Genomic DNA, 25,440 nt, shown 5'->3' on the forward strand with positions numbered 1-25,440 from the left:
GACAACGCTGCTATAAACATTGGGGTGTATGTATCCTTTTGAATTAATATTTTTTTATTCTTCGGGTAAATACCTAGTAGTGCAATTGCTGGATGGAAGGGTAGTTCTATTGTTAACTTTTTGAGGAACTCCATACTGTTTTCCAGAGTGGCTGCACCAGTTTGCATTCCCACCAACAGTGCAAGAGGGTTCCCCTTTCTCCACATCCTCGCCAACACCTTTTCTTTCTTGTGTTGTTGATTATAGTCACACAAGAAATGAATAATCCAATTAAAATATGGGCAGAAAACATGAATAGACATTTTTCCAAAGAAAACCTACAGATGGCCAACAGATACATGAAAAGATGCTCAACATCACTCATCATCAGGGAGATGCAAATTAAAACTACAATGAGATATCACCTCACACCTGTCAGAATGGCTAAACTCCCATGTCCTTTTGACATTCCTGCATGAGTCTTCAAGCACTTCCTTAGATTCTGGTACAAGATTCCTACGCTCACCATACATTTCCCTGCCCCAGTCCTGGAAACAGCCATTTCCACGGAACCCTGGTTCCTTTTAATGGAGAATGGTATTTAGAAACCAAGACCTGGATGCTGAATGTTAAAAGCAAAATCTAATAGTACTGTGTTTCTGTCTGTGAGTTGTAAAACATTAGTACAGTGACCAACTGTCTTGATTTACTCAACCTGGGACTTTCAGTGTTAAAACCAGGAGCATCCTATGCAAACTGGTAGAACAAGTTGGTGACCTGGAATTGGTCACATTGTTAATAGTAATGATTAAGAAAGAACAGTGGAGGGGCGCCTGGGTGGCTCAGATGGTTAAGCGTCTGCCTTCGGCTCAGGTCATGATCTCAGGGTCCTGGGATCGAGTCCCACATCAGGCTCCTGGCCTGCCACTCCCCCTGCTTATACTCTCCCCCGCCTCTGGCAAATAAATAAATAAAATATTTAAAAAAAAAGAAAGAACAATGGAAATTGGAGTTGTGATATGTATACCAGTAGTAGCTAAAGTAGCTGTAAATTACCAGGAGATTTAAGGGTTTGTACTAAATCTCTTCCAACTGTAAAATATCTAGGTCTAGAGCAGTGGATCACGAACTTCACTGCACATTAGTATCGCCTGGAGAGCAATTTAAAGTACTGAGCCTTGGACCCAGGACATTCCAATTTAATTGGTTTAAGAAGGGTCTTAGGTGTCAGTATTTAAAAAATGCCCCCCACCCCAGTGATTCTCATGTGCTGCCAGGTTTGAGAACCAGTGGTCTGGGTGGGGCTTTGCCTTTCAAAGTGTGGCCCCTGGACCAGCAGGAGTGGCATCATCACCTAGGAGCTTGTTAGAAATGCAAACTTTCAGACTTCACCCCAACTCGATGAGAAACTGGGGATGGGGCCCACCAATTTGTGTTGTAACATACTCCCAGGGGATTCTGATGCTCACTCAAGTTTGAGACCCACTTGTTCAGAGCAACTGTTCCTCAACCTTGGTTGCACATTAGAATCACCTGGGGACCTTTCAAAACAGGTTCCTGGGTGTCACCTCCTTAGAAAGTCAGATTGCCTTCATTTTGGATGTGGCCCTAACATTGTTATTTTAAAAACTCTCTAGATGACTCTAATGTGCAAGTAAGGCTGAAAACCATGGTCTGGGGTTTTTGTCTCCAAGCCTGGTGTTTGACTTGATGAGTGACAGTGCACATCAGATTGCAGATAAAAAAACTAGGTGTGTAATGCATAGGCCAAATATCTTGCTTTTTTGCTTCCTCCTCGTCTAGACCCACCCCGGGTCTCTAAGCACTGGTTTGCACTCCTTTGAAAAGATTTTCGCCTGGGTGGCTCAGTTGGTTAAGCAGCTGCCTTCGGCTCAGGTCATGATCCCAGAGTCCTGGGATCGAGCCCCGCATCAGGATGCCTGCTTCTCCCTCTCCCTCTGCCTGCCTCTCTGCCTACTTGTGCTCTCTCTCTCTCTCTGTCAAATAAATAAATAAAATCTTAAAAAAAAAAGATTTTCATCCCTTGAAAGCATTCCCTTTACCATTCTTCCAGCAGTTATTTTGGTAGGTGTGGTAGAGAGTGGGCTTGAGATACCATCAGTTGCTAGTAATTCTAGCCAAGCCTTAAAGTAACCCTCACCCATGGCAAGAGAAAAGTGAGCTCATTTTTTTAAGAGATTTTATTTATTTATTTGACAGGGAGAGAGATTGAGAGAGCACAAGCCGGGGGGGAGCAGGAGAGTGAGAAGCAGGCTCCCCACTGAGCAGGAAGCCCAATGCAGGGCTCGATCCCAGGACCCCAGGATCATGACCTGAGCTGAAGGCAGACGCCTGACCACTGAGCCACCCAGGCACCCCTAAAAGTGAGCTCATTTTAACATTAATGTAGGACAGTTGTTTTAAGGATTTCTCCTCAGCCTGCTTCTGACCTGTCTTCAGAAGTAGCTTCTTCTCATTAGGCTCAACCTAGAGTTGCTGAACCTATGAGTGCAATTTTGCCATTGCCCTGAGTGCAGGTTTGGAGTTTTACCTATGGCGGTGGTTCCTAGTCTCAGCTTCATGATGGACTCATCTGGGAGCTTTTAAAAAAAGCTCCTGGTTCCTGGGGCTTGGTCCCTAACCCCAGATATTCTGATTTAATTGATCTAGGGTATGGCTCAAGGATCTGGGGTTTTAAAAGATCTCCCAAGGCGATTGTAATGTGCGGTCGGGGTTATTATCCTCTGATTAGGGCTGTGGTTCCCAAACTTGTCTGCATAATAAAATTCCACAGGGATCTTTTAAAGTTTCCAAAACCCAGGCCACACCCAGCACCAATTAAATAATCACAGCCTCTGGGGTGGGACATAGGCATTGGTAATTTTGAAGTTTCCCCAGTGATTCCAATGTGCAGCCAAGTGTTGAGAACCATGGGGTTAGGGTATTTGATGGTTTGGGGTTTGGAAGGGAGAAGAGAATGATTGTCATTTGCTGAGCTGTAAGTCTTCTGACCCTTCATCTTCAAAATCACATTGCCAATTTATAATTTACAGGGGCGTCATTGTCATTTTTCTAAGAGCTGTATTTCAAAATGGCATGGCCATAAAATGCAGTCATGAACCAAATGAAGCTCCCTCAGAGCTTACCAATTAATTCAAGTGCAAAAGGACAATCGAAATGGAATATAATTATGTCCCAGACTTAAAAATTTTCCATCAGCTGCTTTGGTTCTAGCATTATATGTATTTCCACATTATATTTCCCATTGTTTCTTCTCAAAGATTAAATGGGATGGCAATGCTGACATCCAGCCCAGATTCATATAGTGGAGGAACATGTCAATATCAAGTCCATTCCTAACTGTTAGGGATCCTCAGAGTACACAGAGTGGGAGAGGCCTTTGCTCTGAGGACCTAAAAAAAGGAATTTAAATATTTAAAAGTGTTGGCATTTACTGCTTGCTGATTTGTAACCAATCCAAGGAATACCTGAGAAGAGAGGTCCTTATTATATATACTTAGCTGTTTAATAGTTTTCCTCCTCCAACTAGACTGTAAGCTTTGAAGGCATAAGGGCTATCTCCTGTTCACTGTTGCATCTCTGTTTAGCACCCAGTCCAGTGTCTGAAATGTGCAGGTGCTCAGAGAGGCAATATAGCATACTGGCCAAGAGGACCAGCTTTGGAATCAGTCTGACCTGGCCTTGAATCCCGGCTCCATCACTTACATGCTGTGTGACCTTGGGTGAGTTACTTAACCTCTCCAGCCCTCTGTTCCCTGCCCCTCTCCCTGTAAAAGAAGGGTAATAATAGTATGTAGCTCATGGGATTGTCGTGACCCATTCAGCAAGACATTATTTGTAAAGCACCTTGCAAATTGCCTGGCTCCTAGTTTGCGTGCAGTAGGGTGGGAGTTATTCTTAATAATCTAATTACTTGTTAAAGGAATAAATGGATGTCATAGCCTGCTTTCCCTTCCCTCTCTTGAGATTAACAAGCCAAAATAACCCAATCAATTTGGTTTCTGTAAGATTTCAATACTTAATTTCAGGCAAATAAAACCAACGACACACTGGAAAGAGTCTCTTCCCTGTTAGTGTTGGTGTTTCTCAGCATTTACGTTATAGTCAAATATTGCAACTTCTAGTAAAAAGTTTAAATAGAGTTTGGAGAAAAAAATGAAGCATAGAAAACAGATAAGGCCATCCCTCTCATTTTGTCACCCTCAAAATATTGGTTACTAAAATAAACCACTTGTCAAATCCCTTTGTACTGCTGTGAGAAGTGCTAATGTAAGACATGTTTTCTGAAAATAACCGTGATGAGGTGTCATGAATTAAGGGCTTTGGTACAGAAGTGATAAAGTTTCCTTCTGGGTAGAATAGCTCAGGATCATAAATTGCACACAACCTCTACTGGCTTACCTTTTCCACCTCCTAAAAGGAAACTAGTTTTTTTTTTTTAAACTACACATACTATAAATGCTGCATAGTAGGATTCTAGATTAGATCCTAAACAGAAAAAGGACATTAGTGGAAAAATCGGTGAAGTTGGACTGAAGTCTGTAGTTTAGTAAATAGTATTGTACTATATTGTTAGTGTCGTAGTTTTGATCAACGTACCAGAGTTATGTGAGGTGTTCATGTTAGGGGAAGCAGGGTGAAGTGTATACAGGAACTCTGTACTATGTTTACAGCTCTTCTGCACATCTAAAATTATTTCGAAATTAAAAAAAAAAAAACCCAAAACAGTCTTTTAAAAACTAAGCATATTGATTGAAAGCTAATTCTAGTAAAACCAAGTGTGTTCAGGCAGGTGTTCAGGCCAGGGCTCCAGGGATAGAATAGTGCTCACCCAGATACCCAGTTATGTGCATAAGCATTACCTGTGACAAGGTGACAAGGGGGCAGGAGTAGCAGGTAGCTATTATTTTACAATAAGGAATTTCTGGCAGCCTATCAAAAAGCAGTTCCTTTCTTTCAGTATAAGTTAGCCTGGTTCAAAACACAGCAGCCTGACCTAAAAGAGGTCCAAATATACATGCTCCAGTCAAAAGACATAGGGTGTCAGAATGGATAAAAAAAACAAGACCCATCTACATGCTGCCTACAAGAGACTCATTTTACACCTAAAAATATGCACAGTTGAAAATGAGGGGATGGAGAAGTATTTATCACGCAAACGGGTGTCAAAAGAAAGCTGGAGTAGCAATATGTATATTGGACACACTAGACTTTTTTTTTTTTAAAGATTTTATTTATTTGAGAGAGAGAGAGAATGAGAGATAGAAAGCATGAGAGGGAAGAGGGTCAGAGGGAGAAGCAGACTCCCTGCTGAGCAGGAAGCCCGATGCGGGACTCGATCCCGGGACTCCAGGATTATGACCTGAGCCGAAGGCAGTTGCTTAACCAACTGAGCCCCCCAGGCACCCTAGACTTTTTTGAAGATTTATTTATTTGAGAGAGAGAGTGCGCACAAGCTTGAGTGCATGAGTGGGGGGAGGGGCAGAGGGAAAGAATCTCAAGCAGACTCCCCGCTAAGTGTGGAACCCAACGCGGGGCTTGATCTCACAACCCTGAGATTACAACCTGAGCCAAAACCAAGAGTTGGACGCTCAACCAACTGAGCCACCCAGGTGCCCCTGGGCAAACTAGACTTTAAAACAAAGACTGTAACAAGAGGTAAAGGAGGACACTATATCATAATAAAGGAGACAATCCAAAAAGAAGACTTAACAATTGTAAGTAGCTATGCACCCAATATGGGAGCACCTAAATATATGAAACAGTTATTAATAGATATAAAGGAACTAATTGATTATAATACAATAATAGTAGGGGACTTTAACACCCCACTTACATCAGTGGACAGATCATCGAACCAGAAAATCAACAAGGAAACAATGGCTTTGAATGACACACTGGACCAGATGGACTTAACATATATATTCAGAACATCCCATCCTAAAACAGCAGAATACACATTCTTTTCAAGTGCATATGGGACATTCTCCAGAATACATCACATATTAGGTCACAAATCAGGCCTCAACAAATACAAAAAGACAAGTCATACCACGCCCCTTTTCTGATGGTAGTGCTATGAAACTAGAAGTCAACTGCAAGAAAACATTTTGAAAGACTACAAATACATGAAGGTTGAGCAACATGCTACTAAACTATGAATGGATGAATGGATGAACCAAGAAATCAAAGAAGAAATGAAAAAATACATGGAAACAAAAGAGAATGAAAACATAATGATCCAAAACTTTTGGGATATAGCAAAAGCGGACGTAAGAGGGAAGTATATAGCAATATAGGCCTACCTTAAGAAGCAAGAAAAATCTCAAGTAAACAACCTAACTTTACATCTAAAGGAGCTAGAAAAAGAACAACAAATAAAGCATAAAGCTAGCAGAAGGAAGCAAATAATAAAGATTAGAGCAGAAATAAATGATACAAAACTAAAAAAAAAAACCTATTAAAACAGATCAATGAAACCAGGAGCTGGTTCTTTGAAACAATTAATAAAATTGATAAACCACTAGCCAGTCATTTGCTGGCTAATGACTAGCCACTTTTTTCTTAAAAAAGAAAAAGGAAAGGACCTGAATAAATCACAAATGAGAGAGAAATAACAACCAACACCACAGAAATACAATTATAAGAGAATATTATGAAAAACTATATGCCAACAAATTAGACAACCTGGGAAAAATGGATAAATTCCTAGAAACATGAACTACCAAAACTGAAACAGGAAGAAATAGAAAACTTGACCAGACTGATAACCTGCAAAGAAATTGAATCAGTAATCAAAAAGTTCCCAACAAACAAAAGTCCAGGGCCAAATGGCTTCACAGGTGAATTCTACCAAACATTTAAAGAAGAGGTAATACCTATTCCTTTAAAACTATTCCAAAAAGTAGAAAAGGAAGGAAAACTTCCAAGTTCATTCTATGAGGCCAGCATTACCCTGATACTAAAACCAGATAAAGACTCCACTGAAAAAAGAACTGCAGGCCAATATCCCTGAGGAACATGGATGCAGAAGTTCTCAATAAATATCAGCAAACTGAATCCACCAATACATTAAAAGAATCATTCACCATGATCAAGTGGGATTTATTCCAGGGTTGCAAGGATGGTTCAGCATTTGCAAATCAATCAGTGTGATATTCCACATAAAGGATAAGAACCATGTGATCATTTCAATAGATGCAGAAAAAGCATTTGACAGTACAGCTTCCATTCATGATAAAAACCCTCAACAAAGTAGCTTTAGAAGGAACATACCTCAACTGAATAAAGGTCATGTATGAAAAACCCACAGCTAATATCCTCCTCAATGGGGAAAAACTGAGAGGTTTTCCCCTACAGTCAGGAACAAGACAGGATGCCCACTCTCACCACTGTTATTTAACCTAGTACCGGATGTCCTTGCCACAGCAATCAGACAACAAAAAGAAATAAAAGGTATTCAAAATCATCAAGGAAGTAGTAAAACTTTCACTATTTGCAGATGACATGATACTCTATATAGAAAACCCAAAAGACTCATCCAAAACATTGCGAGAACTGATACATGCATTCAGTAAAGTTGCAGGATACAAAATCAATGTACAGAAATCTGTTGCATTCCTTTTTTTTAAGTAGGCTCCATGCCCAATGCAGGGCTTGAACTCACAACCCTGAGATCGAGACCTGAGATCAAAAGTCAGACACTCTACCGACTGAGCCACCCAGGCGCCCCTGTTGCATTTCTATATACCAATAATGAAGCAGCAGAAAGAGAAATCAAGGAATCAATCCCATTTACAATTGTATCAGAAACAATAAGATATCTAAAAATAAAACTAATAACTAAGGTGAAAGACCTGTAATCTTACAACTATGAAACACCAATGAAAGAAACTGAAAATGACTCAAAGAAATGGAAAAACATCCCATGCTCATGGATCAGAAGAACAAATATTGTTAAAATGTCTCTACTACCCCAAGAAATCTACACATTGAATGTAATCCCTATCAAAATACCAACAGCATTTTTTCACAGAGCTAGAACAAACACTCGTAAAATTTGTATGGAACCACAGAAGACCCTGAATAGCCAGAGCAACCTTGAAAAAGAAAAGCACAGGAGGAGGCATCGCAATTATGGGGCTTCAGATTATATTACAAAGCTGTAGTGATCAAAACAGTATGATACTGGCACAAAAATAGACAACATAGAGCAATGGAACAGAATAGAAAACCTGGAAATGAACCCACAACGATATGGTCAATTAAACTTTGGCACAGCAGGAAAGAATATCCAATGGGAAAAAGACAGTCTCTTCAACAAATGGTGTTGGGAAACTGGACAGCTACATGCAAAAGAATGAAACTGGACCACTTTCTTACACCATACACAAAAATAAACTCAAAATGGATGAAAGATCTCAATGTGAGGCAGGAAACCATCAAAATCCTAGAGGAGAACACAGGCAGTCACCTCTTGGACATTGGCCATAGGAACTTCTTTCTAGGTATGTCTCCTGAGGCAAGGGAAACAAAAGCAAAAATAAACTGTTAGGACTTCATCAAAATGAAAAGCTTCTGCACAGTGAAGGAAACAACAAAACTAAAAGGCAACCTATGGAATGGGAGAAGATATTTGCAAATGACATATCTGATAATGGGTCAGTATCCAAAATATGACTTCTAAAAGGCAACACCCAAAAGGAAAAATAATCTGATTAAAAATGGGTAGAAAACATGAATAGACATTTTTGCAGAGAAGACCTACAGATGGCCAACAGATACATGAAAAGATGCTCAACATCACTTACCAGGGAAATACAAATCAAAACTACAATGAGACATCACCTCATACCTGTCAGAATGGCTAAAATCAACAATGCAGGAAACAACAGGTGTTGGCGAGGATGCAGAGAAAGGGGAACCCTCTTGCACTACTGGTGGGAATGCACACTGGTGCAGCCACTCTGGAGAACAGTATGGCAGTTCCTTAAAAAGGTAAAAATAGAATTACCCTACCATCCAGCAATTATACTAGTAGGCATTTATCCAAAGAATATAAAAACACTAATTCAAAAGGATACACGCACCCCAATGTTTATAGCAGCGTTGTCTGCAATAGCCAAATGATGGGATCAGCCAGTGTCCATCAACTGATGAATGGGTAAAGAAGAGGTGGTATACATATACAATGGAATATTACTCAGCCCCCAAAAGAATAAAATCTTGCCTTTGCAATGACAAATAGAATATTAGAGAATATTATGCTAAGTGAAGTAAGTCAGAGAAAGACAAATACCATATAATTTTCCTCATATGTAGAATTTAAGAAACAAAACAAACGAGCAAAGGGAACAAAAAGAGAGGCAAACCAAGAAACACTCCTTTCTCAAAAATATTTTATTTGAGAGAAAGAGAGCACAAGTCGGGGCGGGGAGTGGCAGAGGGACAGGGAGAAGCAGATTTCCCGCTGAGCAGGGAGCCTGACACGGGGCTCGATCTCATGACTAGGAGATCGTGATCTGAGCTGAAGGCAGGTGCTAAACTGACTGAGCCACCCAGGTGTCCCAAGAAACAAACTCTTAACTATAGAGAACAAACTGATGGATGGTTTCCAGAGAGGGTGGGTGGGTGTGGGGGGATGGGTAAAATAGGTGATGGGGATTAAGGAGTGCATTTGTCATGAGCACTGGGCGATGTGTGGAAGTGTTAAATTACTATATTGTGCACCTGAAACTAACACTGTATGTTTACTGGACCTAAAATAAAAACTGAAAGAATAAACAAAAACTGAAGAAAAAAAAAAGAGGTCCAAATATATATGTTGTCTTCAGCTCCCATCTTAGAGTTTGGTCAGCTGGGTGTTCGGAAGGAATCTCTCACTGTAGTGCTAAGCCTGAAATGGTGCCCTGAACATGAGAGGAATGGGAAGAGTAAGGATCCAGCTCATTTTAAAGCACCAGCCCCCTGAGCAATCAGTTCCTTCTCTATTCCCTGGATCCAATGAACTGTGGCGTGAACTCCTGTTATCAGCTAAAAGGCAGGTGTTTCTGTAACCTTAGTGTGACCAGATGACAATTTCAAAAGGGGTTGGTGGAGGGGGAGTGGAGTCTAAAAGGACTGTGGCACTCTTTGTTCTCTTAGGTTCTTTAGGGATGAACCCTTCTATGTATGTTTTTCATAGCTGTGATCAGCATGTGTGCAGGCTGTTTTCTGTTTTGCTGCTTTCATTTAACATTATTTTACATTCTGCTTCCCACTTCTGCAGCGTACGTAATCGTCATCTTTAATGGCCGGGTAACATTCCGTTGCATGATAGTTCTTAGGACTGGGCTCCTTTCTCTAAGCAGATATAAAAGGCTTGCTGTTTCTTAGCACCAGAGGTCTATTTTAGTTCCTGGAAGTGGAGACTAGCATGAGCGTGGGATGGCGTGGGATCCTTGAATCATCCTCACACAGCACATTTTGAGTGCTTTGTTAACATCACTCTGCCCACCACCTGACAGCAGAGCCTCCTGGGCTCCCTGGCCCTGAGCCGTGCACTTCAGAGGCATAGGGATGGAAGTACAAGCCCCTGACCCCCACGACCCCCAGCTTGTACTATCTCCGTGCCAACAGCAAGAAGTCCTTGCTGCTTTCTCACTCACCTGGGTTCCCTCCACCTGCATTTCACATAGAAATACAAGAGAACAGGCAAGGAGAGTGGGAGGGTGGATTATTATAGCTAAAGAAGTAAGGCACCAGTTAGGGGTGCCATGGCTAAAGTTCTTCGAGGCACCCCTGTGAAAAATGAAGTAGGATATGGGGATGGTTTCCAGGCCTGGCAAGCTGGGCCATAGCCCTCACTCTCTACACCCCTTCCTGTCAGAAATCCCAGGTTTGGGCATCCAGTAAAGGGTTAAAAGGGATGCACAACAAAGCAGGTGAGTCCAGGCGTGACCTCTACCCCACCCATGGCCAGTGGCACTCTATGGTTAAGAATGCTAGTTGGCAGGATTCTCCTGAGAAGAGTGTTCTATTCAGTGCGCTTGGTTAGGTCTCACTAGTAGCAACTGCCTTGAAAATGAGTGATTCTAATTGGTTCCTGGGAGGGAAGAGTGATATTCAAAACACAACTCGTATGGTCCAAGCACCAAACACTCAAGCAGTCAGGGATTTATAGCTATGGCTTCTACTGGTTTCCATGCCCTAATCCTAACTGATCACTGTTCTTTCTTAACTCTTACTGTGTACTCATTATATGACCTGTGTTCTGCAGATCACACCGGATACCAGTACTGCTGACAGGGTACTCCAGGCAGGTAGAAACAACATATACATGAAGAGTGGTGAGTAGATGCCAGGAGTTGAAAACCATTCCAAACAGAGGGACTCCCCTCTATCCCTGCATATTGAATTCTCTAGTCAGAAAACCCAGGCCTGTCCTGCAAGACAAAATGGACAAGTACTCAGAGCCATATGGGGCTTGTTGGAATGATGGACCAGGGTCTTTTGCTCACAAAGTGCCTCTGACAAGGAGCTAAGCTCTAAAAGTCCTAGAGGAGGGAGGCCAAGACCTTGACAATGAAAGGAGAGAAATTCCCAAGGCAACCACTTGCCCGAAAGAAAATTTGCCCCCGAGGGTCAAGAAACTATCCTTAATCTAGGTCTTGGGCTGCCATGCTGAGACGTGGATTTATAAGACCTCTTTGGCAGATTTACAATTTTCAGACAAGGATATGGGAGGCAGTGGTTAGCAGTGGTTATATAGTCACCCTAAATTCTCCATGCTCTTTTTTCTTTTTTATTGTTATGTTAATCACCATACATTACATCATTAGTTTTTGATGTAGTGTTCCATGATTCATTGTTTGCGTATAAACACCCAGTGTACCATTCAGTACATGCTCTCTTTAATACCCATCACCAGGCTAACCCATCCCCTCACCCCCCTCCGCTCTAGAACCCTCAGTTTGTTTTTCAGAGTCCATTGTCTCTCATGGTTCATCTCCCCCTCCAATTTCCCTCCCTTCATTCTCTTCCTGCTTTCTTCTTCTCCTCCTCCTCCTCCTCCTCCTCCTCCTCCTCCTCCTCCTTCTTCTTCTTCTTCTTTTAACATATAATGTATTATTTGTTTCAGACATACAGATCTGTGATTCAACAGTCTTGCACAATTCACAGCGCTCACCATACACATACCCTCCCCAATGTCTATCACCCAGCTGCCCCATGCCTCCCACCCTCCACCACTCCATGCTCTTTTTACATTAGAATCCAAGGCTCTTTGGGTTGTCCTTTGCAGAAAAGAGGATCCCTTTCCCAGAAGGGGGGGGTGTAGCTGTCTAATGATCTAAGCTTCTCCCCTAATCATAATAAGAGTAGCTAACATTTAATGAGCTACTTAATATGTGCCAGGCACTATGCTAAGAATTTTTATATGGATTTTCCCCTTTGATCCTGACAACAACTCTGTGAGGTAGGTACTCTTATTTCTGTCTTCACTGGGGGAAATTGCCAGGGTTACCCAGCTTGATATGGGATTTGGAAAGTACAGTAACAGCCTGCAGCAACGAAATTAAGATTCACTCAAAAAATAAAGAGAGGTATGCCGACTGTATTTGGGGGTATTCTTTAAATAACTGTGTGATTGATGGATTCTATGTAGGAAAAATTTGGTTGACGCTCAGGAACACGTACATTGTACAAAGGGAATCGGGCCAATATACTGAAATGCGGTTTTATCAGGTTGTTTCAACTTAAATTCCCCAACTTGCCCACATTTATAGGTAGCACTCCCACCCCCTTTTAACCACACTTCCCTCTTGGCTGGGAAAGTATGCCTGCCTCATAAACATACATGCCGTAGAGACAAATGTGGATGATCCAGTTTTCTTAAGACGAGTTTGTTGAATTACATGTCCTGTTTGATAAAACTCTTCTTCAGTAGAGATATTTGCTGAATCCCTGGGTGAGAATGATTGTCAGCAGAATTCTCCAGTCACATTTATTAGGCAAATTGGAAGAAAGTAGGTGGGTCAAGAGTGGCCAGAGAAGACCCAAGGAGGAAGCAGTATTTTGGGACGGGAAAGATACCATACGGGCTCGGGCACACAGGAGATGTGGATTTTAAGAGCAGCTCTGTCAGTGATTGGCTGTGCAATCTTGGGCAAGTTACTTAACCTCTCTGTACCCCAAACTTCTCATCTATTTGACAACTGAGGTTGGACTAGAGGCTCTGTGAGTTTACTTCCAGCTCCATGACTAATAGGCTGAGCCTCAGTCAGAGTTCTATCCAACATCCACGAGAGGGGGGCACCTGGGTGGCTCAGTCAGTTGGGTGTCTGCCTTGTGCTCAGGTCATGACCTTGGGGTCCTGGGATCGAGCCCCGCGTGCGGTTCCCTGCTCAGCGGGGAGTCTGCTTTTCCCTCTCCCTCTGCCCCCCCTCCCCGCTCATGCTCTCTCTCTCAAATAAATAAATAAAATCTTTAAAAAAAGATCCAGAAGGTGCCTCGGGTGGTTCTTTTGGAGATAAGGCCATGTGTAATGCGTAATAGCAAATGATGCGGCCTTAGCGTCAGACCCTCTAGATGGGGTTGTAAGACTGATCATTCAGTGCGAGGTTTCTATCCCTCAGAAACAATTAGGGGCTAGTTGGCTTATCTTTGACTGGTGAGGCAATATAAGGTAGGAGTTAAGAGCATGAGTTCTGGAGTTGGACCTTAGTTTGAAAACCGGTTCTGCGACTTCCTCATGGGTGCCCCGGGACAAATGATTTGACCTCTCTGAGTGTCAGTTTCTGCTTCTGTAAATGATAACAATAGTACCGACCTCATAGCTTGTGAAGAAGAAAGGCAAATAGTATGTGCAGCACTTAGCCCAGCACCTGGCCAGAGAGGACTCAGTCACCCGCGTCTGCTACAATTATTGGTGTGCTTGTCCCTATCAGTGTAATTCTCCTGACTCGGGCATGGCTACACTTGAGCACTTTTCCTGGATGTAAGCTTTCTCTTTCTGCATGGAGTCTGAGAAAAGCATAGGAAGATCTTTCTGGCCCGCTGCCAGCTCTGGAGTCCGATCTGGATTCAACTCCCTGCTCTGCTTCTTAACAGGGTGCGGGACCTTGGGCAAGTTGTTTAACTTGTCTGCTCCGTGGCTCCCTCATTTGGGAAAATGCAGGAGGGGATACCGCCCACCCTTAAGGGTTGTTGTGAATAAGATCATGAATGTGAAGAACTTAGCCTGTACCTAGGCCTGACGTCCAGAAGGCACCCGGCACCCGATACATGTGGTGAAAGTAATAGTCGCAGTAATAGTAAATACTACCCTCCCCCTCCATGGGATGGAGGGTTGAATGTGTTCAAGCTCCTACAGTTTTTTGTTTGTTTTTTGTTTTTAAGATTTAATTTATTTCTTTGACAGAGAGACACAGCGAGAGAGGCAACACAAGCAGAGGGAGTGGGAGAGGGAGAAGCAGGCTTCTCACTGAGCAGGGAGCCCGATATGGGGCTCGATCCCAGGACCCTGGGATCATGACCTGAGCCGAAGGCACATGCTTAACGACTGAGCCACCCAGGCGCCCCGCTCCTACAGTTTTTGCAGACCTAACCAAAGTGTTGGAAGAGGTGGCAATTGCCATTTCTTGGAGTGGTAGCAAGGGAATTGTAGCCAGGCTTCGCAGACCATCGCTGGGAATTTAAAACCGAGTTTTTTTTTTTTTTTTTTTTTTTTCAGAGTCATGACTAAAAACGATTCAGCAGGGCACAGTTCTCAGCAGCGAAGTTCTGTTTATTTCTGCCAGTCCCCTTACACCCAAGAACCTCGGGGACGGGGGGAATGTAATTCCAACCTGACCCTTTACTTCTAAGACTTGATTTCAGCTGGTCACCCATGACAAATTGTTCGCGGGCTCCACGAGGAGCACCCAGGTGCAGAGACATAACGTCTCTGTTCTTTGCCAAGGTCATCTTCATTCTCAAATGGGTGCCACCTAATTTTTCTCGAGCCCCTCGGGGCAGGTATAAGCTTCATTTGATGGCTAGAGTGCAGATATATAGAAACAGTGGGAGTCCACAGGGTTGTGATGTTAGAGTAGGTGGACTTGTAGGTAGGGGAGACTTTAGAAGTATTAGCAAATAGAAATGAAAAAAAAACAAAAAACAAAAAACTGAGCAGTCCTGATGGTTCTAGAGATGAGCCCATTTACTGAGGGAAGGATAGGAGATGGTTTCTTTGGACTTTCCTCCATTTTTCTCTTTAGTACTCTGTTAAAAGTCTAATAAGAGAAAGAAAACCGCCAGTCACTACAAAGTGAAGCTAAGCACCAGGTTTCCTGTCCTTTCCAGATCACTCCCGGTTGGGAGGGTGTTGGCCCCTACACCCAAGGGGGCATAGACTGCACCCCTTCAGACACCTGTCCTCATACTTTCAGTCTTGCTCTCTTCCCTCTCCCCTTCCTATAAGGCATACTAACCACAGGAGCCAAAGGCTTCTTCACAGGGATTTTCCAGTAACATCTCTTCTGTGTCCCATGTCTCCAGGTTTTTTTTTGCCTTGGGTTCTGAGGTTATAGAAATGAAAAATGGATTTCAGTTTTGGACAGAGATTCAGGGGTAGTTCCTGACATCTAGAAAAACACTTCCTCTGCTCTTCTACCAGATTTCTTCCACTCAGCTCTCATCCTCACCCCTCGTCCCCAGAGCAGTGCCTCTCTCCTCCTCAGTGGCCCTGGTCAAGACTAGGCCCCTCCGTATAGGTATAACACCCCAAGGCTCTGGGGTGGCCTGAAGGGCTAGATCCCTTGGAGAGCAGAGGTGACATAATATTGACAGTTGACCATCATGGACACTGGGGTCCCAAGGAACACTGAGAAGGAGTGGCCATTAACAACAATGGGCCCTCAAGGTCTCATAGCTTTAAAAAATAAAACGCCTTTATTGTATTGGGAGAGATTGTATATGCTTATTATAAAAACTAGAATTTCCAAAAAATCCAAAGAAAGTCACGTAGGCCTTTTACTTCTCAAAATCACCCAGTGTCTCACCCCTGGAGAAAACCACTGCTGTTTTGGTGATTTCCCTTCAGATATTCTGTGCATGTATACACGTCACGCTGAACATGCTAGACTCTGATTTACCATTTTCTCTAACAAAATATCAGGCTGTGGAAAACTACAATGTCAGTAAATATAAGTCACCCTTATCCCTTTTAATGTCTGCGTAGTATTCCATTGTATGAATGCACCAAAATTTATTTAGCTCTTCCCCACTATTAGTCCTTTAGCTTGTTTCCAACTTTTAGCTGTTGTATACAACATTGGGTTTCCACATTTTAATTTTTTTGATTTTTTAAATTTCTATTTTTTATTAACATATAATGTATTATTTGTTTCAGGGGTACAGGTCTGTGATTCATCACCCTTACACAATTCACAGCACTCACCATAGCACATACCCTCTCCATTGTCCATCACCCAGCCACCCGGCCCCTCCCACCCAGTGTCAGCCAGTGCTGGGGTGCTGGGGCATCATCCTGGGCTACTAGAGGGTAGTCCCCAAGCACTCTCCCTGTACTTCACCTGCTTCTTCTAACCACCAGCCTTAGTGTGAGCAAAGAGTTTCAGACTCAAAATAGGAATACTCTTTTGTAAATTGTGAGAGAAGGCCTATATATGTTTTCTTTTCTGGCTGACCACTGGTCCAGCATTACCTTCAAAAAGATCATCATCGACAAGTGGAGTTGGGGGCTGCAAGTCATCCCTTTGATTGTAGCAAAGCTCAGTAGTGTTCTGAGTTCTATTTCCGCCAGAACATTCACCCTCCTCCATAGGTTCATCTAAGGCAAATGTTACTGATAAATTCTTTTTAGGCCTTAAACCTTCTTTCTGTACAGCAAGAAGATGGAGGGGAAAAAAAAAGCCAGTTGGTGCTCCGACATTTCAGGGATTGGTCGCTGGGGCGGCACCATTTAAAGAGCCACTTACCTTTAGGATTGGCTTTAGGGGTCTAACTTCCACTGTGCATTTTCCTAGATGCTGTCTTTTTTTTTTTTGAACATTCCCATCCTGGTAGCAAAGCTGGGGAAGAGAGGAAAGACAAAGCAGTAGTGAAAATGAACACACTTCAGGCTCCTTAATTGAATGTAGCTATTACCCCATCCCTGTCATATGCCTTTGGACCTTGAAAGGGATGACAGAGCATGAGGACATTTAGGTCTTTTAGTCCTCAAAACCTTAATCAACTCCTGTTTTCTTTTTTTTTCTTTCCTTTTTCTTCTTCTTTTCCATACTCCTGTTCTCTCTCATCTTTCCTAATTAATGGGAGGGACAGAGAACCGAAAGCAGAGAATGTAGGGTAGCTTTTAAGACTTTTCGCCATAACGTATTTCCACTCAGCTTCTTAAGGGGCTCATGTTCCTGTTTACCTCTGTGTGGCAAACCAGGCAACAGAAACCCTGTTTTGGAGAAGCTCTAGTACGGATAGGTTTGGCTTTACCTTTCTACAACTCATCCCACTAACATGAGGGGAGGGTAGACCCAACAATGTTGGAATGTTCATGGTCGTTGCCCTGGCCCCATTTGGGCCGGCTGATCTTGAGACACTTGCTCAGCACTGCACAGAATCCAAACACCACCCAGACCTCCCTGCATATGTTGAAGATTGACTCCTGCATCTCTTCTTTGTAGTACACCTAATAGAGGCAGCTCAGTACCTGTCTGATGAGCATCTTTCCCTAGAGCCTCTGGTGCCCTTGGAGGTTGGGACGCTCGAGGTGAGTGGCTGTTGGCAAGTACACAGCTCTTCGTATTTATCCCCAGTGGCAGCTAATAGCCAGTGCAGCCCTTCGATTATGGGCTGATGGTTCCTTCTTTGGAGGTTCTTGATAGCTGAACAGGGTTCCTGTGACAAAAAGAGAAGAGAAGGCTCTAGCCCACAGGACTGGAACCCCCGAAGCCCAAAGTCCCAATTATTCTCGGCCAAGAGCAGAGGTACACTGAAGCTCTGCTATGCCTAGAGAGGCTCTCAGACTTCCCAGGAGACACCCAGCACTCGCTCCTGAGAAGGAAGATGGGGAAAGACAAAAGTGAAGGTCCTTTAAAAAAGTGATTGTGGTGTCGTGTCCCGGATGTGTGACCTTGGGCAAGTCACTCGTGGCCTCTGAGCCTTAGCTTTCTTATCCATAAAATGAGGATGTTGAAACTTCTAATTGTACAGAGCTATTTTGAAGGCCTAATGAGAAAACCGATGTGAAAGTGTTATATAAGAATGTGTTATTTACTGTCAGCGTTGAGTCAGAAATCATCACTGTAGATGTTGCCTGTGGGGGAGGGGCTTTGCCGGAGACCCGGCAGATGGGGCTGATTATGGAATGGGCCAAGGGCTGCATCAGCTGGGCTCGAGAGGGTGAGGGTGAGGGTGGAGGGGAGGAAGGGAGCTTGATACTTACCACTCGGCACAGGGACTTGTTCTCATTCACTAGCCTTTCTAGGAGTAGGTATTCAATGATATCACAAGGTAGGAGGGCGTCCTTCTTGTCTTGTTTGTTTGCCAGGCTAGAGCAGGGCATAGGAGAGAGGGAGGGAAGGGAAGAGGAAGAGTGTAACAGAAGTAGAGGCCAAGGGCAGGCAGAGGAGGGAAAGAGGACCAGTCTAGTATGACTACTCCATACCCAGGAACTAGCTTTGAAAACATCACCGATGGGATGAGGCAGAAATATTTCTAGCCAGCTCTCAGCGGAGGGAAGAAGAGGGCAGATACTTTGAATTCAAGATAATCCCCAGGCCTCGTTTCTCACTTCCTCTACTGTGTACCATCAAACTTGAATTAGAATTGCTAACTAGGATATGAACAGATTTGGAGATTTTTACACACTCTCCCAACCTCTGTTCAGGCTTGAGTTGGGGGTACTAATGAGGAATGAAAAAAGCAAATCGGGAGTGGGGGAAGGATGAAGATTGGCGGGCCACCGGAATTCTCACCCTGGAATGAACGCTAGTTACATGACTCTTGGGTGGTTGGCCAAAGGAGGAGTCCACTGGCATCAGTTAGACAAAATAGGGCTTGTTTCCTGCCACCTACTCAGAGTCAGAGACTGCAAGTGGCTTTTGAAAACCGCCCCCAGAGGACTGGCCCACTTCCCCTCCCTGAGCTGAAGGGAAGAGGAGGTCAAGCTGGGTGTGACAAAGGGGCCACCCTTCCTCTGCCTACTTCTCTTCTGAAGGTACATGGGAAGGGGCAATTGGGCACAAAAGCAGAGGCTTACAGTAGGATAGGTTTCCCTGCCACTCTTTTATCAGACAGCAGATGTGTCAAGATGATCTTCACTTCCTGCATACGTCCTAAGTCACTGGAATCCAGGACAAAAACAAGTCCGTGTGCCTGTGCGTAGTAGTTCGGCCAGATTTCTCGGCCCTTCATGTCTCCATTCAGGTCATAGATAGAAGCTTCATACTCATCCAGCAAGAGCGTAGTCAGTTCAGATTTCATACAGTTGTCCATCCTACTGGGAAGTACTGGGCATAGGGGAGGAGAGGAGAAGCAACCACAAAGCAGGGGTTAGACGTAAGAATGTGTTGAACAACAGTCTGAACCTTGACCAGAGCCTGCCCTGAGGAATCCAACTGAGGCGTCTTGCCATCCTGCTCACACTCACGGATTCATCTTCCTCAACCAGCGCTCTGTCAATGCTACCCTTTCCTGGCTCAGCAGCCCTCAGTGAGTGCCCACTGCTTGCAGGATAAAATACAGACTCCTTTGCCTCCTAACCTGCCAGACCTGACTGGTGTCCACAGAGCTCCTGGTACACACCCAGTTTCTTCCTCCCTCTGCTCCTTGGCTCGTGTTCCTCCCGTGCCACAGGAGTGCCATGCTCTGTCTTGCCCTGGGCCTTCACAAGATGCTATTTCCCACTGCTTAGAACACTCTGCCACTACTCTGTTTGCTTAATGCCTTTCTGGAAAATGTATCAGTTTAGATCTTGTTTCCTCTAGGAAGTTTTCCCTAATTCACACCACCATCCCCCGGTCTGGACAAGGTGCCTTTTTTCCAGGCTTACCACTCACAGCACATATTAGTGTTATAAATTCTATGATTCTGTTATCTGAGTTATAAGCTACAACAGGACAGGAACCCTCTCAGTTCTAGTCACCATTGTATCTGTGAGCACACAGCTGGCATAACAAATATTTGTGGAATGAATGAATGAATGATGAACAAGAGGCCCTTCGCTCCCACCCTTTCTTCAAGGCCCAGCTCAAGTACCACTTTTTTTTTTTTTCAGGAAGCCTCTCTGACCTGTCCAGTTCTCTCTCTCGTTGAGCACGTGGTCTAGTGAACTGGTTCTTAACCTCATTCTGTGCATGTCCTGTCTTCCCAACTAAACTGTAAGCTCTGTCAGGGAGGGGCTCTGCATTACCTCCTTACGTGTAGTAGGTGTTCAATAAATGTTTATGGTGTCTGTTACTGTGGATGAAATTATGAAGTCCTCTTCCTCATATTTCCTCCAAGAAACCATTCCAAACTCAGATATGTTTGCCATTTCAAGGCTATGGCCAGAGCGTAGAATCCCATAGGGCATTCCATGCCTCTTTCAGCTCCCATAGAAATGCAGTTCAAAATGGCAGCTTAATACACATTTCGGTCTTTTGAACTGAGAGTCCTAGCCTGGCTCTCTCCATTAATAGAGTAGCAAAATGATTTTATGGATTCTCTACACTCATACCTGGGAGTTTGAACACCAGAATCAATAGCTTCTTATTTATATAGAGCCTTAGATCTACCTATGGCATTTTCCATGGGATTGCCAGAATGAGTCATTTAGTTGAGAAATTAGTGAGATGCTTTCAAATCTTTGAAAATGTATGATTATACACACATTTACATGTATGTGTGTGTACAGTATATATATTATTACATTTTAATGTGATCTTATAACTCCTGTTTTCATGCTAGTCAATGATCTTTTTTAATTGTAGTTTTCGGATAACATATAATTTTCAGTCACAACTTTGATGTGATATTTGCTATGTCTGTATTGGACAACTTAAAAATAGTGAGTAAATAGGTTGAAACTCCATAGGTAATTTTTTAAATCTTGTTTCCTGCATCCAGGTAAGCTTTATATTATTTTTTCCCTGTCAGAGCAAAACATTTTCCCTGTTTTTTTTTTTCTTTGTACTTGAAACCTTACCAGTCCCCTCAATAATGCAATCTATTGTTGGTGAACCTTAGAAGCCATGAGTTGTTTCCTGATAATTTACATTTCTCTTATCTCCGTTATTAATTTACAAACTCCCTGAGGACAGGTACTGAGTCTAATTTATCTCTCCATGCCTAGCAGAGTGTTTCATAAAGCACAGGCTGGGGACTGTCTGACTCAGAGATACACGGAGGTGATCGTTAAGTTCTACTTTATACCAAATGAATCAGAACCTCTATGTTTGGGACCCAAGCATTCGTATGTTTAACAAACTCCTAGTTAAGAAAACCCCCAGGTGATCTTTCTGCACTTTTAAGCTTGAGACTTACTGCCTTAGAAAGCAATCAAACTCATGCCTGTTGCGCCTCAGCATCATCTGGTGCACTTAAGATTTTGAATCTGTGGGCCCACCCGGACCAAAGTATCTGAACCTCCAGGCACCTGGGTCAGTAGGTGTGAAATCCCCCCCAGGTGATTCTGAGTTTTGGCTCTCAGTACTCATTGTGCTCGAGGATCACCTGTGGAGCTTTGAAACCCTATGACACTAGGCCTCGTTCTTTGAAGGTTTGATGCCATAGATCTGGGGTGGGGCTGAAGCATCTTTTTTTTCTTCTTCTTCTAAAGCTCCCTACCTAGGTAACTGAAGTGTATAGCTGGATTTGAGAGGCACTGCTCTAAATGCCCTCATTTAGGGCAGCTGCTCGTGCTCATGTTTGGGTTTGCCCCACGGGACCATGACAGGCAAAACAATTACAGTGAATGGTGTCATTGACAATAATGGCTAATGTCCCCAAAACTATTTTATAGATGGCATCTTCAAATGTTCACACAAGTTAGAACTTGTAGATGGGAATTTCCTTCCTAGGTTATTGTCTGTTCTTGGCAATCATGAACATCTGCAGGAGCAGGGGAGGCGAGCTATTGCATTTTGGGTACAAAGCCACCTACTAGATTGACTCTGGTTGTCCTGCATGGCCAAAGATGAGACAGCCTTCAGATTGTGACATCAGCACTTTGCTTCTTGACCATTCAAAATTATTCTCTGAACGAAGTCACAACCATACACCTATTGGTTTATGAATCAGCCCCAGGTTAGTCACCAAGCACAAGGCAAGTTATATAGTAACACATTAAATAGACGAGAGGCTCTCTCCTCTAGGGATTAGAATGAGAACCAGGCACTGTTCTCATAGACAAAATAGCACATGGCAAATTGCAGATGAAGGCTTCCCAAAGCTGGCTGGCCATCAGAAACACCTGCAGAGTTTTTAAAAGATTCTCAGGCCCCACCCAGAGTGGATGGGAATCTCGGGGTGGGGCTGCGTTGGGGCTCTGAAAATTATCCCCACTTTCATCAGTAATCCTGTGATTTATCTTGGCTCCTTGATTTTCCTGCTACTCCTTGCCTTTTTACCATTTCTGCCTATCAGAGAACTGGGAGAGGCAGGGAGTCAAGTTTGCTGCCTATAAGGGGAAAGGATGGGGGATGGAGAAGTTGTAAAGGGGCAGTATGTTGCCTGAGGAGAATGGAGGAGAATAGTCATTCCACAAATATTTGTTGAGTACCTGCCTGAGGGTACTAAAAGTATGGAGACTGAAGATACAGAGCTGAAAAGATCTATTACTTCTCAAGGGGCTCACAGTCTAGGGGATGTACTTGCTATTGTACGGTGATGTTGTGATAAGTGCAAGATAGAGGGAGGCACCAAATAGAGCGGGAGCTGAGGAAGGAGGCGCTGGGCGTTAGGGATGGCCCAGGTCGAGCTGGGGTCAAGCTTAGGCTTGTGTCTCAGGGCATTTGATTAAGCAGTTAAATAGTGAAGTGGATGAATTGCTAGGTCATGAGACAGAATGTGCAGAGTGTGGGCATGTGAACTAGAATGCTATGATCACAGAGGAGTGGCAAATAATGTGTTTTGGCTTTATCGGGGGCAATATGCAGAGGGCATGGGAAAAGGAAGCTGGAGGACCAGCTTCAAGGACCAAATCATGGAGGACCTTGTATGCTGCTGGGGAATTTACATTTTGTTTTGATGATAAAGGGGAGGCTTTGGTTTTGAGCAGGCAAGTGCCATGATCAGATTTTTGCATTAGATCCTTCGGGCAACTGTGTGGATTGAATACTGGGGTGGGGGGTCAACTAGAGATGGCAAGATCAGCCCGCAGGCAGTCACTGTAGTGAAAGGAAATCGATGCAGGCTTCAGGTAAACAAGTGGCAGAGGAGACAGGTGAGCTCTTTGCTGTACTTTGCTGAGGGCCCAGGTAATGTAAAGCTCAGCAACATCGTCATACTCCTTCTTTTCTTTTATAAACTGCAATGGAGGGCATCCTATGCTGGGCTCCCTGGTTGGCTGGCCAGCAGTTAGATGGGTCTTCACAACTAGAATAGTAGCTCCCTGAAATTCTGTGTAACTGTTGCTTGAAATGTCAAGGTATTAAACTGGGGATCTGGTATTAAGCTTGCATGTCTCTGAACTGACAACATTTCTCAAGCTCCAACCCCCTATATTAACTGTCACGAAGAGTTTCATGTTATTAAACTTCTTCGTCATCCCACACTTGTCTCTCTTATCTAGACCAAATTCCACTTTAATTGAGTTCTGAATCTAGACACCTTTTTCAACCTGCTATCCTTTATAATTGACTACAGTACTTTACGTAGTTGGAGGTCATTCATACCGACACTATGAGAGGACCTTCAATTAGGACGTCTTGTAAAGGGAGAGGTGACATTACATAAACAGGCTGATAATACCCAAAGAGAGGAGTGTGTGTGTGTGTGTGTGTGTGTGTGTGTGTGTGTGTGTGTGTGTAAGTGTTTATCTTCAAAAGAGGGAACCTGAGGGTCATGAAGTAAGGCTAGGACAGAATGATTATTTCATTGGTCCCTGGGGCCCATGGGAGACCTTAACCAGTATCTAATGCTCTTAATTCCTTACATCTTTGGAAAGCCTTCACAAGAACAGTTTTGCCTGAGTTGTCCAATCCAATGATAATGATGGTCACATTCCTGGAAATAGAAAAGAAAAATGAGCCAAAGCCTTATAAAGCACTATTAGTTAGTTCTTGGGATAAACAAAGAATTCTATTCTTCGTTGATGTTTGAGGCTCTGCCTGCAGGAATCCCAATGCATGTACCATAAAAAGCGCAGCCAATGTGGTAGAAAATGGTATGGGAACCCCTTCCTAAAGCCTCCAAGGATGCGCTTCTTCCCTGATGTACTTGCCTTGTAGAATTGGCCATCCACCCCCCAACTTTGCCTCCAGTCTTGCAGACATTGCTTAATCACTCTCCCTCACAATGTATATCATGAAGATTCGTCCCTTGAGGGACTTTGGGCAGATACATTGGAGGAAATGGTGGACTATGTCTAGAGGAATAATTGCAATATTACCTTCGTGTCTCTTCAGTTGTCTTTATCCAAGACCAGCAGGAGGTCAGCAGCCGGAACATGATTCAGCTTGGTTCTTTAATATTAAGGGAAACAAAGGAATGAGAAACCACCCCCGTTATTAACACTGAACCTAAGTCAGCTTATCACACAGGTGCTGTTAAACAAAGCCTGAAGTCAGAAGTCCATAACTTCATGCTACCCAACCTTGTCTCTAAATGTCGTAGAGGGGAAAACTGGTAATTCTCAACTCCACTGGAAGGTACCTGCAAAGTGGCGGGATTTCTTATTAAAGCAACCCACCACGGGCATGATAACATCAGCTGTGGCCTGTCCCTTCAGCCATAGTTCATCCCTGTTGGGAATATCTTCATTCAGTCCTGGGTGGGGGTGGGGCATGCAACAAAACCTTGGAGAAGAACCAGATTACATTTTAAGAAGGACCTAATGGGAGACCTAAGTAACAGCTACCCATTGGGCTTGGTTCTTTTATTGCTTCTGCTTCAAAAATGTGTGTATTGGTGACCCACTGTCATAGATTACATACAATTTCTAGAGCTGTAAGGGACTTTAGAGATCACCTAGTCTAATAGATTTCAAACATCAGTCCAGGGGCCCCACTCCCAAAGATTCTAGGGAGCTGCATAAGCACCCCCAGGTGATTTCAAAATGCAGCCGTCTTTGGAAGTGATCACCTAAGTAAAAAGGGCAATTTAGACAATCACTTCAATGTTTCTTCATGTTGTAGCGTGTATTAGTATTTTGTTTCTTTTTCTGGTTGAATAATATTCCCTTGTGTGGATATACCATCGTTTATCCATTCACCAGTTGACGGGCATTTGGATTGTTTCTACTTTTTGGCTCATATGAATAAT

The 25,440-nt window shown here is 43.4% G+C and overlaps 1 protein-coding gene across 1 annotated transcript; it reads right to left on the reverse strand.

Moving 5' to 3' along the window:
• Window positions 1–14,835: 14,835 nt before the first annotated feature.
• ARL13A (ARF like GTPase 13A) lies at window positions 14,836–24,627 on the reverse strand. Its single transcript, XM_028096048.2, is given in 10 exon segments — window positions 14,836–15,251; window positions 15,450–15,536; window positions 16,685–16,859; window positions 16,959–17,027; window positions 17,030–17,051; window positions 17,687–17,874; window positions 18,422–18,527; window positions 19,238–19,487; window positions 24,113–24,183; window positions 24,569–24,627. Coding segments are annotated over 10 exon segments (1,035 nt in total). The 3' UTR covers window positions 14,836–15,243.
• Window positions 24,628–25,440: the final 813 nt, after the last annotated feature.

Source organism: Eumetopias jubatus, unplaced genomic scaffold (genome assembly GCF_037043125.1).
Source record: "Eumetopias jubatus isolate StellerSeaLion01/CBP00866 unplaced genomic scaffold, mEumJub1_p1.0 scaffold_11, whole genome shotgun sequence".
Classification (NCBI taxonomy): Eukaryota; Metazoa; Chordata; class Mammalia; order Carnivora; family Otariidae; genus Eumetopias; species Eumetopias jubatus.